At 49.2% G+C, this 15,529-nt stretch overlaps 1 protein-coding gene across 9 annotated transcripts in view; it reads right to left on the bottom strand.

Annotated features, from left to right (window-relative positions):
• Positions 1-15,529, bottom strand: part of FNBP1 (formin binding protein 1) — a 97,143-nt gene that overhangs the window by 52,988 nt on the left and 28,626 nt on the right. For all 9 annotated transcript variants that reach the window (XM_079789659.1, XM_079789657.1, XM_079789658.1 and 6 more), the window contains exons 2-3: positions 11,854-11,969; positions 210-266 (exon numbers count right to left, since the gene is read on the bottom strand). In XM_079789659.1, coding sequence (XP_079645785.1) covers positions 210-266; positions 11,854-11,969 — 173 coding nt within the window. The remainder of the gene's footprint in view (positions 1-209; positions 267-11,853; positions 11,970-15,529) is intronic.

The following is a 15,529-nucleotide window of genomic DNA, read 5'->3' as shown; positions in this document are numbered from 1 at the left end:
CTCATTGAAACCATCTGCAAAAGGTCTAGTGACTCAGCACAAGAAAAGCTCCTTGAGTAGGTTTCTGTTTTTCTCTCCCCCAATTTAAAAACGGACACCAATGTGAGAAGAGATTGCAACTCATTTTTGTAGGTCTCCATCTCTCCTTTCCTTCGCAGTCACCACCAGTGGCGTCGAAAGTGCCACATCATTATCAACGGTGAACACACCTGTATTCTTCTTCCTCCTTCGAGTTCTTTTTGGGTTGGTATTTCTTCGAGAGGTTCCTAAAACAGAAAAGCAGACACGTCACCTTACAAAGGGCGAAGCGAGAAGTCAGGGGTGACGGATGATGTCAGTGCTTTCTTTTTTTTTGTAAGTTTAAAAAAATAATCACAAAACTCCCATGGCCAGAATCCACGAATTTCCTTCCATCCCCCCACCCCCACCCCACCGTGTGCGAGGAAGCTCCTGCGATGAAGGATTGCACAGCCGAGTCTTGGCTCACAGGTGGAGCCGTGGACAGCCTACTTGACTTCACTGAAGGGTACAGGCCACATGTGTACACGCAGTGGCTTCCATGTAGCACTGAGCTGAGGGCCACCACGCCCCCATGATCACCTTCTGTTGAGCATCACTGCTCTAAATTCTGGGAAGCACGTGCACTGTGTCCAAATGTTTAAATTAAGAATAAAAAATAAAAATAAAAAAGAACCATAGTGCCAAGGGCAGGTGGTCAAGGCTGGGCGGCGGCTCCCCTCCAGAGCTAGTAAATAAGTCTTCTAAGGCAGGAGAGACAACTTGGGGGTGATGTGTATGCTGTCATTTAACTAGAGGACTTTTCAAAAAATTTTTTTAATTGATTTTTTAAGAGAGAAAGAGAAAAAAAAACCCCATCAACTTGTTGTTCCACTTATTCATGCATTCACTGGTTGATTCTTGTATGTGCCCTGACTAGGGATCGAACTGGCAACCTTGGGAGTATCAGGATGATGCTCTAAGCAACTGAGCTACCCAGCCAGGGCCTTAGGAGACCTCTGAAGCTGCCTCACAGGTTTGCACTGAACACACTCCGATGAGCCAATATCGCCCCAGTGTCTCTTCCTAACCTCACCCCAGGTCAGGAATGCAAGTGCTGTCCTCAACACGCCGCTTAGATTTACACAAAGGCCAAGCGGTCATCATGGAGAGAACCACCCCGCCTCGCTGGCACCGGTCCCCCGGCTGCTTTCCGTGGCTCCCGACCGGGTAGCTGGGGTTGGGGAACCAGCGGGTGGCTGACGGGTGGCCCAGAGTGGGACTCCCCTGGGCAGCCGCTCAGCATTCCCGTCCTGTTTCTGGCCTGTTGCCAGCCTCTTTTCTAGAAGCTACCTTCATTTTCACATTTCATTTCTTCCATTTCCCCCGGATCCACAGATTCGCCTACAAAAAGGTGCAGTAATAAACTGGCAGTTTTGATCATGGTACATTCTGCAAAGTGAAGTGGGATTTCACCTCTAACACGAGAGGCATGACTTCAGGAACAAGGACGTTGCTCTGGGACTCCAGGCGCCATTGAGCCTGGACGGCGAGACCCTGGACAGGTCAACAGCAAGTCTGCGCTTCCAGTTCCTCACCGTGAGGCCCAGGTGGTTGGGCGAAACGAACTCTATGGTCGCTTCAAGTCTGGGAATTCCCAGGGACTATATAACACCCAAGAGAATATCTATTGCTGCAATTATTTTTTTGTATCTTTTTAAAAATATATTTTATTGATTTTTTTTTTTACAGAGAGGAAGGGAGAGGGATAGAGAGTTAGAAACATCGATGAGAGAGAAACATCGATCAGCTGCCTCCTGCACACCCCCTACTGGGGATGTGCCCACAACCAAGGTACATGCCCTTGACCGGAATCAAACATAGGACCTTTCAGTCCGCAGGCCGACGCTCCATCCACTGAGCCAAACCGGTTTTGGCTATTGCTGCAATTATTTAAAAATAATCTATAACAATTTAAGCGTCATAGGCAAACCGATGAAAGAATGTACTGATTGAAGCTGCTATCATGTGAGCTACCCTTAACCTGTCTCACGTTTTCTCTACTGATGCTCGGGATACAGAACACAGTCTCTCTAATAAATGTAGATTTAAAAAAAAAAAAAAGTGGAAAGCCAGTGTTTTCTTAAAGAACGTGCCTTAGAGAAAAAATAATGCAGTAGAGAGAAATCTTGTCTGCTGAAAGCTCGGTGCAATTGAGTTGATCACCCCACTCCTTACAAGGCAGGGTTAGTAAAAAGAACTCCTCAGGTGGCGCCACAGGGGAGCCGGGACAAAGGAGGGCCCCACGATGATTCTTCTCCAGACTCACCCAGAGCAGCGTCTGCGGGCCAGTCCAGCATTGAAAAAGCCCAGCATGTGAGCGGCTTTTAGTGCGTGGTTTTAAACATTAACCATTTCTCCTGTTAGTTATATCTTACAATGGAAAACACCACTTCTACACTCAGACCCTACCTAAAATTCTTTCAAAACTTTAAAGATGTGTGTTTTGTTTTTTAAAAATAGATTTTTATTGATTTCAGAGAGGAAGGGAGAGGGAGAGAGAGACAGACACATCAATGATGAGAGAGATTCATTGATTGGCTGCCTTCTGCACGCCCCCCCACTGGGGATGGAGCCCGCAACCCGGGGATGTGCCCTGACTGGGAATCAAACCCTGACCTCCCGGGTCATAGATCGACGCTCAACCACTGAGCCACCACAGCTGGGCTCAAGGTGTTTTCTTTTTAATCCTCTTTCTATTTAGCTTCCAGTCCTTAGCAGCCATACAAATAATTTTTACATCCAGTTGAAGGTCACATAACTTGAACAAACCCAGGTGAAACCGGCTTTCTTTATTCCCATTAAACAGTCAACCCTACATAGGATCGGAGACCGTGGCGGGTGACATTCTGTGAGGACCATCAGGGTCAGGTGACTGCGTGCCACTGACCACGTTAGCATCTAAGCATCCAAATGCTTCCTAAGAGCATCGATGAATAATTCACCCCAGAAAGGCCAGCCGAAAACTGAAAGCTTAAGAGGCCTAGAGGTGAACTCCAGGTCTAAAGAATGTCTCTCGGGACCCGTACAGAAAAAAAGATCAACTTCCATGTCTATTCTCTGAGACAGGCTTATTTGTACGAGGTTATTTTGGAAAAAACAAGCAAGCCAACAAACCACAAAGGGCATCTTTAAATTTATGGATCTTCCTGAAAAATTGTAAGTGTTTTATATACTTAACTTGCTCTTCAGAGAGACTAATGAAAAGGTAAGAGAAAAACATCCGACCTTTAATAAGGGCACTGCATTTAAACGCGGTTGATCGTAAGAACCGCAGAGAAAGGCTTTTAAAAAGGAGGCAGTTGGGCCCCAGCCCAGACCCTCTGAAATGGAAGGTCCAGGGTTGGGTCCAGGAATGTTTTGTTTTGTTTTCTCTCTTTGATTTTTTTAAAAGCTCCCCACAAGATTCCTGGAAAAAAAGATGGCAGAAGAAACTTCGATCAGAGAATTGTGCGTTCCCAGCAACAAGAGGTGAAAATTAACAGCCAGGAATATGGTCAACAACAGCAAATAAATCGATAAGGAAAGGTGCGGAACCCCAGTCTGCACACTTTGGAAAGGGGGGGGCAGGGTGTGGACGGAGATTCTGGGGCAGCACAGAATGGACACTGGCTGACCCTCCCTGCCACAGGGGGTAAGTCCATGAGACCCCGAATGCTGACACAAACAGAAGTGAACGGGGGGCTCAGCAAGCACTTGGGGACAATGACAAGACAGCCAGGCCGCCCAGGGCGAGATCACCCCAAACTAGGATTCCAAGGAAGAGGATACACCTTTGACCTCATAGAGCAAACCCCCAACGAACCTCTAACCAGGCCCTCCCCCGACCCTCGCCCTGTGCTGGAGCTCAGGGGGAAAGACCGAAGGCACGAGAAGCAGGGGCAGATCTTCATGGACACGCTCCGCACACAGGAGCCCCGATGATGCTTCCGGTGACGACAAAAGCAGGCTTAGGCACCAGCCGAGCCGTTTACATGCTCAACTCAGTAAGTCCCCCCAACAACCTTATAAGGAGGGAATTAGTATTATTTCCATTTCACAGATGAAAAGATAAGACACAGAGAGTATTTTGCCCCAAATCAATGAAAGGACTGAGACTGCACCCTAGGCACTGGGACTCCAGTCTGTCCTCGGAACCACATCCTACTAAACTGCCCATGTTCACTATAAGCCAGTGAGAAGATACAATCTGTAACAGAAGATACAATCTGTAATAGAAGGTACAATCTGCAATATAGAAGAAAAGGGAAGGAGGAAGGGAGCGGGGGAGGGAGGAAGTGGATAACAGAGAAAAACTCAACCTGGAAGAAAACATCCAAGGAAAAGACACTAACCCAAACTCCTCCAGAACAGTTTGCACTACAGACAGACTTAATAAAAACGCAAAGCCAGCAGAGCAAGAACCCTCAGATCACAGGCTAAAACAGTCAGATAAAAGGGGAGACTGCAAAGCAAGAAAAGGAACTAAGAACGAAAACACTCAATTATAGAACTAATATAAACTAGGCTGGCTACCAAATTCCACAGAGGGAAGTTTAGAGATAATCCCCAGGTGAAAAACAGCTAACATCATGGGGGGGGGGGGGGGGGGGAAAGACCAGGCAAAGAGCAAGAGGACGAGAACATAAGGAAAACTCCTGTCTCGGAAGTATCTAACCCGTAAGTAGAATAGAAAAAAGAATTAGATCCAACGGAAGGAAGTTCCCCCGAAAACAATGAAGAACTGAAGCGCATATGAAAGGGCCTGAAACACTGACAGAGGGGCCCACACAAGGCTAGCCTGGAAAAGCTATCACACCGAGGGACAAAAAAATTCTTCACAGGTACCCTCAAAAGGCAAGTCACCCACAGAGACAAAGAAGCTGGCTGGCCCCACGTGTGGCCACCCAAACACAGCTGCAGCCAAGTCTGGAGAGAAGGGAAGTGGGACAGAGAACAGCCAGGCTACATTGTTGTCAAGGATAGAGGCGCTCCTGGGACCAGAGAGAACTCCGGGATTATGCCACTGGCTCTTTCTTAGGGGGCACGTGTCCCTATTTTCTGGATTCCAGCAAGTGGAGGACTATGGTAGAAGCCATGGGGGTGAGCACGCATCTATTTTTAAGTATGGAATTAAGATAAATTAACTGTGGAAATCAGGTTACAGACCAAATTACATAATTTGATTAGAAGAGGAAGCGAAACATGTAAATACATTTTTTTCTCCTTCCTAGCAGTGAGTCAATGGAGCCTGTTCAAAATGACAACATGGGGCTTTATAAAAGCAAACAGTAAGGACACTCTACAAGTTTCCACAATCTTTTTGCTAAATCTTATGAGTCTGTTTAATCAAGTTCAGCAAGCCCTTTAGTTTCACTTCAGTATCTTTTCTACAGTTAAAGTAAATTTAAATGGAATACCTTGTGTGTACAATATGCAGCACTTTATAAAACGGTTTATACATAGTTGCCCTTTATTTACAAGGTAAAAAATAAATAAATAAAAATTGACCAGGACATGAATGGCTCATCAAGAAGAAAGTACAAATGGCTCAACTATATAAAAACATGCTCGGCCACCTTCATACGAAGAGAAACACAAATCAACGCTCAGGGTTCCCAGTTTTTACGCTTCAGGTTGGCACTGGTGACGGGAAGCACCGAGGGCCACGAGAAAAGCGCTGCCGCAGAGAGTGCTAATGAGCACCGCCTCGGAGGGGGGCCGCCTGGCAAACTCTACCAACCCAAGTATTGCTTTTAGGGACTTTATCCTCTGGATTTGCTTGGCCAAGTGTATTCTTCAAGGTTATTCATTGCAACTTTGTTCAGAGTTGCAAACAATTGGAAACAATCAACACATCCACCAATCCAACACAACACTGTAAAGCTGCAAAAAATAAAAATGAGCCTCAGAACTATCTCCCGGCCACAGGAAGGCCAGGGCACACTGAGCTGCTGTGCGTGCGTGCATGTGTGCGTGTGTGCGTGTGTGCGTGTGTGTGTGCGTGCATAATATCTCTCTGGAAGGACACATAAGAGACTGATAGCATTTACTGTCCCTGGGGAGGGGGTAACACACGGGACGACACTTCACTGCACACCATTCTGTACCTCTGGCATTTCCAGTGAATGCTATCAGGTCATAACAAAAGATTTAGTTTTTGTGTTTTTTTTTTTTTTTTTTTGTAAAGAGAAACAGTTGCTAAGGGCAATCAATAGTTGGTGCTCTTACACAGGATACAGATGTTTTTAAATTCTATTAGGAACTAGACCCTTAATCACGCTAGCTGGGTCAACAAGCTTTTTCGGTAAAGGGCAATCAGTAAATATTTTAGACTTGCAAATAGGTCATGGTCACGTGGTCTCGGTTACACCTATTCAACTACCATCGTTTTGGTTTTTTTTGCAAAAGCAGCCATAGACAATACATACATGAATGGATGTGGCTGTATTCCAATGAAACTTTATTTATTTTTAAGACCAGGCAGTGGGCGGATTTGACCAAGGGCTGTGTAGTTTGCTAGCCACTGACCTACAGAAGCCAAAGTCCCGATCATCATCTACGTCTAAAATAAATTGGCCATTTTTCCTCCAATGCAGAAAAAAATAAAAATTATTTAATGATGATGTCTCCCCCAAAAGATCATGCGGATCGCCCTAGCTGGTTTGGCTCAGTGGATAGAGCGTCGGCCTGCGGACTGAAGGGTCTCAGGTTCAATTCCAGCCAAGGGCACATGCCTGGGTTGCGGGCTCGATCCCCAGTGGAAGGCAGCCGATCAATGATTCTCTCTCATCAGTGATGTTTCTATTTCTCTATCCCTCTCCCTTCCTCTCTAAAATCAATAAAAATATATTTTAAAAGAAAGATCATGCGGATTTTTCAACATCATACTTAGAGTTTAAGCAGCTATTTGTTGACTGTGCTCCAGTCACATTGGCCTCTCTGTTCCTGGACCACGTTCCCACCTCAGGGCCTTTACGCGGCCGAGCAGAGCTACTCCCAGACTCCACCTGCCTCTCCTCGACCTGCGGTCTCAGTGGGTTTTCCCTGGCCAGCCAGCTACGCGACCCCGGCCCGCATCATGCTCTATCGCATCACTGGCTTTACCTATTTGGGGAGGAAATGCTATCTTTCAGTGATTTACTTCCTTGTGTATTTGCATGCAGCCTCTTTTCCAGAGTGAGCAGGTGAGCTCCTCAGGCTCAGGCACTTCCTGTGTGTCGCTCATTAGAGTCCCCCTGGACCCTTGGGGACACATTGTTAGTTGTTCTGTTTGTGGTGAAACCCTCACTGGCTCTCACAGGCCTGTGCAAATAGAATTCTCCTGGAAGGCCTGCGGACCGAGTAGCTCATCTTACCCCTGTGCCCTGCTGAGGCCGCTTCCTACAACTAACTACTTACTGAGCACTATGGTGGCCAGGCACTGTTCCACACTGTGGGGCACAGGAGAGAACACACTCGGGGCCCTGCCCTGGAGGGGCTTACATTCCAGCAGGGAAGGGGCGGGAGCAACGAACAACAAATACAATAGATGAAGTTATATAGAATGCTAGGAAGTTACGGGGGCGCTATGGAAATGCTGAACAGTACAGCAGTCATCAGAGCAGATGACATCTGAACAAAGACCTGGGGGAGATGGGGTGCTGGCCACGTGGCTCCTGGGGGAAGGACATACAGGGGACCTCTCCATGGGAAGGCCAATGCAACCCCCTGGGTGAAGGCATGCCTGGTGTGCACAGGAAACAGCAAGGAGCCAGAATGGTTAGGGCAGAGGTCAGCAGGAAGAGAGAGGAAGGAGATGATGTCAGAGGGGTACGGACCCGATCCCGCAGCGCTCTGTGGGACGTCCTCCCTGCGGATTCTGGTTCCCTCTGAGTGAAACGGGGAGGTGTGGGTGTTGTGCACAGAGGAACGCCATGATCTGCTCTTTGTGGAAAACAGACAGAGAGAGGGGAGAGGGTGGACTAAAGGATCCAGTTAGGGGACAGTAATCCAGGCCGAGGAGCGGGCACTAGGTCACGAGAAGTGGTGGGATCCTGGACCGATCGGAAGGAGCGTCACCGGGCCTTCCTGACAGCGTGGCCGGGAGCGGGCCAGCCTGTGGGGAAGGTGGGAGCCAGAGATGGCTCAGGGCTCCGGCTCAGCAGGAAGCACGCGGCTGCCCTCCGCGCGGGGAGCGGGCTGTGGAGATGCGGATGCACGTGGAGGTTCAGTTTCTGATGTTCCATTGCAGGCGTCTCAGACCTGCGAACGGAGATCGTGTGGCCTCTTTCTGAGCGCAGAGAGGGGGCAGCGGGAAGGCGCATCTGCAAGGCGTGGCCTCGGAGAGCCTGCGCCCGACGAGGAGGCAGGGGCACCCCCTGTCAGAGCGCCGAGGGCGCGGATGCTGGGGACAGAGGCCAGGCGACATGAGCAACATGGGTCACTGGTGTCTTTGAGGAGCAGCGCTGGCGAGCAGAGAGCAACCGAGGCAGCAAGTAAGGACACTTTTGAGAAGTTTTGCTGCAAAGGGAAGGAAGCAAAGACATGGCGGCAGCTGGGGGGGCAGATGAGCTCAAGGGCTTGTGTTTTAGTGAAACATAAGGGCGCCCTGGGCTGATGGAACAGCCAGAGCTCTGTGGGAGCATCGAGGAGGACCTGGGCAGAGCTGTGCGGTCAGAGAGCGGGGAGCCCTGGTGCCAAGAGGGGGCCTGGGGTTAGACAGGAGCATGGGGGAGGTCAGAGCTGGGGGAACATGCCTGCAGGTAAGGACAGTTTCTCCTGACTGCTTCCATTTTCTCAGTGAGGGAGGAAGCAATCGGTGAGGATGGGACGGGGCGGGGGGGGGGGGGGGGGGGGGAGGGAGATGCGGTGTTGGGGGCTGATGTAAAAGAAACTGCGAAGAGTCGCAGTAGTGCTAGTGGGCTTCAGCACGCAGGGTCCAGCTGAGAGCTCACACAGCAGCTGGGAGACTCATCCGAAGCGTTTGTTCAGTTACTCGTAAGCTTTCCTTGTCAACGTCTCCCAACAAGGACAATGTAGGTGCCTCTCAGGGACGTAATGAAACAGACGTTAACATTTAATCCCCGGAAAAGGGCTTCCCCGGAGTTACCATCAGGGCTGGAACACCCGTACGTACTCTGTTTCAGGGTGTGAACATGACCCGCAGAGGGTACACGGTCAATGGGGAGTTGTTCTCTTTCACCCTAAGCCTATCCTGGAACTTGGGGTGAGCCTCCCGTCTTGTTACCTGAGTCCTCACTCAGTTCACTCCCCAGAGTGATGGGAAAGGGAAGGGAGCGGGTACATCCTGGGAAGTGGGGGGGGGTGGGGGGACTAAGAAAGCATTCCCCTCGTGACACAGAATGATGCAGAACCATGTGAGGACCAACCTAACCACATCCCTGATGACCTCCATCCCTGATGACCTCCATCCCCGATGACATCCATCCCCGATGACCTCCATCCCCGATGACATCCATCCCCGATGACCTCCATCCCCGATGACCTCCATCCCCGATGACATCCATCCCCGATGACCTCCATCCCCGATGACCTCCATCCCCGATGACCTCCATCCCCGATGACATCCATCCCCGATGACATCCATCCCTGATGACCTCCATCCCTGATGACATCCATCCCTGATGACATCCATCCCTGATGACATCGGGTAACAACCCTCCAAAGCCAAGGAGAGAGGGACGCAGGCGCCAGCAGAGAGGAGCCCATGCTAATAGGAAAAGGAGAAAGACATCGCAGAGATAAATCCAGACGGTGAGACCTTACTTTGGCTAAAACTGTAGGTACTATTTGCATATGAAAGAAAACATTTTATGACCAACAGGGCAACATTCAAATGACCAAATTGAAGCAGCTCATTCTCTATTCCTACTTGAGGTTCTAAAAGCCTCAACGTATGAATGAGGCTGATGTATGCTCAGGGCACTAGAAACCAATCCGGATTCAGCAAATGATACAAATTGTTTCACTGAGCAACACCTTCCGTTTTATTTCCTCCGTGGGAACAAAACTTGCCATCCACAACAATATGCCCGGGGTAACGGCGAGGGGCTCATTCCCAGCACCACCGGCAGCCCCGGGAGAAGCCGGCCTTTCAGGGACACGTGACATGCCCCTTGTGCCGATGATCTTTGCATTAAAAAGAAATATTTGCAAACCAAGTCATCTAGATCTTTGACCATCTGCACAAACCAACTCAACCGAACCAGAAATCACTCAAGATTTTGCATGCCACCTCAAGTTCAAGCTTGGTTCTACCAAAACTTTTCAGCATTTTATAGAAAAGCATACATTTCTTGGGTAATTTCATCATTAAAGATGTAAGAGGGCCAAATTGCTTTTCAAATGTTACCCTGGGGCCTCTCCCACGCTGCTGGGGAGCACGCATCAGCAGAAGCATTCTGGAAGATCACCGGGCCCCATCTACTCACACTAAACATCACAGCGCCTCCAACCCCCACTTCCACTCCTGGGTCTGTGCTTTATCCCCAGGGAGGGAACAAGCAAAGGATGGATGGACTGCGGCCCTCCTGCGACCAAAATACTGAAACCAATGGAAGGAAACCGACTCCCACCTCATCCAACAACGTGACTGAGGCTCACAAACATAATGGAGCCCAATGGAGCCGAATGCAAACGCTGCCTAACGAATGAAGATGCTCACGTAAGGTTCAAAAACAGGCAAGACGAGCCCTGGCCAGGGAGCTCAATTGGTTAGGGCAGTGGTCGGCAAACTCATTAGTCAACAGAGCCAAATATCACCAGTACAAAGATTGAAATTCCTTTTGAGAGCCAAATTTTTTAAACTTAAACTTCTTCTAACGCCACTTCTTCAAAATAGACTCGCCCAGGCTGTGGTATTTTGTGGAAGAGCCACACTCAAGGGGCCAAAGAGCTGCATGTGGCTCGCGAGCCGCGGTTTGCCGTCCACGGGGTTAGGTCATCGTCCCGATACACCAACATTTTGGGTTTGGTCCCCAGTTTCAGGACACACACAAGAATCAACCAATGAATGCATAAATAAGTAGGACAACAAATCGATGTTTCTCTCTCCCCCTCCCAAAATCAATAAATAAAAATTATAAAATATAGGCAGGACAAAATCTGCTGCTGTCAGACGTCTGGAGAGTGGCCACCCTCGGGGGCAGGGTGCTGAACAGGAAGGGGTCAGTTCTGTCTCCTCAGGGGGGTGGGAATGACTTGTGATTTCTGCACTTCTCTCTCTCTCTAAGTTCTATTTCAATAAAGAGTTTTCTGAAAAAATCAGCTGCTCCAAAATTCAGAGAAAAAAAAATTTTTTTTTAAAGGGCCCTGGCAGATGTTGCTCAGTGGTTAGAACATCAGCCCATGCACCAAAGGGTCTTGGGGTTCGGTTCCCAGTCAAGGGCATGTACCTGGGTTACAGGTAGGATCCCTAGCCCTGGTCAGTGGGGAGTGTGAGGGAGGCAACCAATCAATGTGTCTCTCTCACATCAATGTTTCTCTCTCTCCCCCCTTCCCCCTCCCTCTCGCCCATTCTCTTAAAAAATCAATGGAGAAAGTATCCTCAGGTGAGGATTAACAAAAAATAAATGAATAAATAAGTAAGTAAATAAATAAATGAAAATAAAATAAGCCTAAAAGCAATAATTTAGTTTTTGTCTTCTGTTTTAAGAAAGTTACTTTTCTATATTAAAAACAACTGTTTCTATTGAACTGTTGGGAAAAAGAATGATTTAAAGGATTATACATGCATACTACAAAATAAAAATATTAACTATCCTCACATCCTCTGTGCAGTTAATGAACGAACAACCTTTCTCCATATCAACTTACCTGAGTTGCTTTGCATAGCTGAGTTCAATCTCTGTTCTTTCCTTTACAAATTTGATGTACTTCTCAAGAATATCAATTCCCCACTGTGTGTGTTTTTCTAAGTTGTCAAATTGATCCTGTTTAAAAAAACAAAAACAGAGAGACAGTTTATAATCTTTCTCTGTGATTAAGAGAATTTCGATGGACAGATCTCTCAACAATACCCCGCTACGCAGAACACAGTTCTGATATTTTCCATGAATGTACTCCGTGCTCTTGTGTTCAGCAGTTTTAAGTCAACATTACCTAATTTGGTTTGAAACTGCCTTGGGTTCTGATCTCTGCCCCATTTGTTCATGTTCTCTATCCCTATTAGAAACAAGTGTTTTTGATATAATTAATGTCCTGCTACAAAGGAAAATCTCTATCCGATACCGAAGACTGAGGTGAAACACACCCACGTTAACTCACTCGCACTGTTAGCACCTTAACTGCTATCTCTGACTGATCACTCAAAACAGCTCATAGCAATTTGGGGCCAGGATATGAGAAGGAAAAGAGCCACAAAATACTGCTTTCTTCAAACAGATCAAATAACTCACACAGACTTTATTGGAACATATCAAGACCATGTGCCAGGAATGGTGCTGGGAGCTGGGGGACCAAAATGAACAGAAATATAGCTCAGTTTGCATTGTGCTTTGAGGTTCTTAGTCAATGGGGAGCGTGGGGGGGGGGGGGGGGCGCGTGGGCGTGTGAGCAGGGCACTCCAGGAACAGCTAATGCAAAGGCAGGGAGATGTCCGGGAAGCAGGTGAACTTGCCCCCTGGAGCACAGGTGGGGAGGGTGCAAGGAAATGAGTGATGGCAGGCGATAAAACAAAGCCCAGTCTGTTCACCCAAGGTCTTGGATGCCAAGCTCAGGCTCTCCTACGGGCACCTGTGAGCCACTGAAGGGCTGGTAGGGTGGTGGGGGCGTGGCACAGGCATAGATGTGTTCCGAATCGCCTGAAGACTGACGTCAGGAGACTGCTGCAGTTCAAATGAGAGGAAAGGGGAGCAGAGAGAAGGAGTTTACTGATCCTATAACCGAGGCCTGGTGACCGGGTGAAGAGGCTGGGAAGGGATGAAGGAAAGGGAGGCGTCCAGGGTGACTCCTGCCTCTGCTGCCTGTGATGACACATATGGAGGGGCGGCAGTTGGGGGTGAAGTGACTTGGTGAATGAGGGCGTGGCGTGGCCAGAAAAGAGTTGGAAACGGATCTATTTGGAGCTCAAGGAGGGAGGCCAGTGAGCTGGTGGATGTGAGCAGCAGCCAAGGATGAGAAGGCCAAGGTCTGCTGCAGCTCAGATCTGTGTCCACCAGTGAGGGAGGCCTGGCTCAGGAGGGCGGGCCTAGGAGGGAGGGTCCAGGAGGGAGGGCCCAGGAGCGAGGGTCCAGGAGGGCAGGCCTAGGAGGGCGGGTCCAGGAGGGAAGGTCCAGGAGGGCGGGCCTAGGAGGGCGGGTCCAGGAGGGAAGGTCCAGGAGGGAGGGTCCAGGAGGGCGGGCCTAGAAGGGAGGGTCCAGGAGGGAAGGTCCAGGAGGGAGGGTCCAGGAGGGAGGGTCCAGGAGGGCGGGCCTAGGAGGGCGGGTCCAGGAGGGAAGGTCCAGGAGGGAGGGTCCAGGAGGGCGGGCCTAGAAGGGAGGGTCCAGGAGGGAGGGTCCAGGAGGGCGGGCCTAGGAGGGAGGGTCCAGGAGGGAAGGTCCAGGAGGGCGGGCCTAGGAGGGCGGGTCCAGGAGGGAAGGTCCAGGAGGGAGGGTCCAGGAGGGCGGGCCTAGGAGGGAGGGTCCAAAAGAGAGGGGCCCGGAGGGAAGGCCCAGGAAGGATGGTCCAGGAGGGAGGTCCAGGAGGGAGGGCCCAGGAGGGGGCGCCCAGGAAGGAGGGTCCAGAAGGGAGCGCCCAGGAGGGAGGGCCCAGGAAGGATGGTCCAGGAGGGAGGGCCCTAGAGGGAGGCCCAGGAGGGAGAGTCCAGGAAGGAGGGTCCAGAAGGGAGCGCCCAGGAGGGAGGCCCAGGAGGGAGGGCCTGGCAAGGGCGATGCAAGTGAAGAGAGGGTTAGCTCAACATCACCAGGAAGAAGGGATTGCAATGGGGCCAAGATGGAAAGTTTGCTGCCTCCCAGGCGTAACATCAACAGAAAATGAGGGTTCTAGTCCCAGCTCTGGAACTTCCCAGAGAAAGGCCACCGAACAACACACAGTGTCAGTCATTTGCCTACCAGACACAGAGTAATCCCTGCCTAATTTCATGAATTGGATGAGGATCAGTACAATGGGCAAGTGTCAAATCTATAATAATAAAAGCGTGATATGCTAATTAGACTGGACTTCCTTCAGGACGACCTTCCGGACGAAGCTGGGGCTGCGAGGGAAGCCCGGGTCCCGGGTGCCAGAGGGAAGCTGGTGCCGGCAGCTGGGGAAGGAAGGCCTACTCTTGCATGAATTCACGCATCGGGCCTCTAGTCCAATATAAAAATGCAAAGCTACAATTTAACCCCATCACAGGCAAGAGCAATCTGACAGCGAACACTCAGCATCATCCTCTGGCTTGCTTTAAAATCTAGCACCTTCAATGTTAATCCATCATGGTGCTTTGATTCTGCTTGCCATTCAAAGCAGTGCCAGCTATAAATCAGTGAGTCCAGCTCGGCGGGAGTGGGCAAGGCAGCAGAGTCAGAAACTCGCTTTCCCAAACTTGAGAAACCCTCTCCTGAAGAAAAGTCATTTCCTCAACCTTAGTCCCATCCAGGCCCCCAGAGCAGTTTGAGAAACATCAACTTAGGAACTAAGGTTTTATTTCACTAGCATGTTTTTCTCATTAAAAATAATCACTGTGAAGTGTCTTTATACCTAATAATTTTTAATATCCTCATAAAAATAAGGGACAAATATTTAAGGTGTCCATAGATGCTTGCTCCTCAATAATTCCTAAACTCCCAGGTTCCGTTTCAGGAAACTCTGCTCAGGGAGGCTCTTTATTTATGTTAGCGGCAAGGGCTGTCAGGCAGTGAGTAGTGTAAACACAAGACTGCAGGTCTCTTTAAACTACTTGAGAGAACAAATATACAAGCAGTTCAAGTACAGCAGCCTCCCCTCATCTGCAGTTTCTTTCTCCACGGTTTCACTTCTTCTCCGTCAACCTCTGTCTGAAAATATTAAAATGGAAAATTCCACCTCACTCCACCTCACCTCGTAGGCATTGTGTCATCTCACACCATCACAAGAAGGGCGAGGACAGGACAATAAGATATTTTGAGAGAGAGAAAGACCACATTCACACAACTTTTATTGCAACTTCTTGTTAACAATTATTCTATTTTATTGCTAGTTATTGCTAATCTCCTACTAAGCCTAATTTCTAAATTAAACTTTCTCATACGCATGCACGTATAGGAAAAAACACAGTATAGGCAGGGTTTGGTACTATCCACGATCAGGCATCCACTGGGGTCTGGGGTCGTATCCCCGCAGATAAGGGCGGGGGGGCGGGGGGAGGAGATGACTCTCAGGATTCCAAATCATCCCCGGCTATTTAGAGCAAGGCCTCTTTAAAGCTCTCTGCTAATCAGCGAACTTTGTTGATTGAGCTTCACAGCTATCCTCTTTATTTAAAAACGGCTTTCCACACACTCCCAGGTGGGAGCCCCCTCTCCTATAATTT

The sequence above is a fragment of the Cnephaeus nilssonii genome (genome assembly GCF_951640355.1).
Source record: "Cnephaeus nilssonii genome assembly, chromosome: 14".
Classification (NCBI taxonomy): Eukaryota; Metazoa; Chordata; class Mammalia; order Chiroptera; family Vespertilionidae; genus Cnephaeus; species Cnephaeus nilssonii.
Note: the sequence above shows the minus strand (reverse complement) of the source record. Positions and strands in the feature narration are given on the sequence as shown.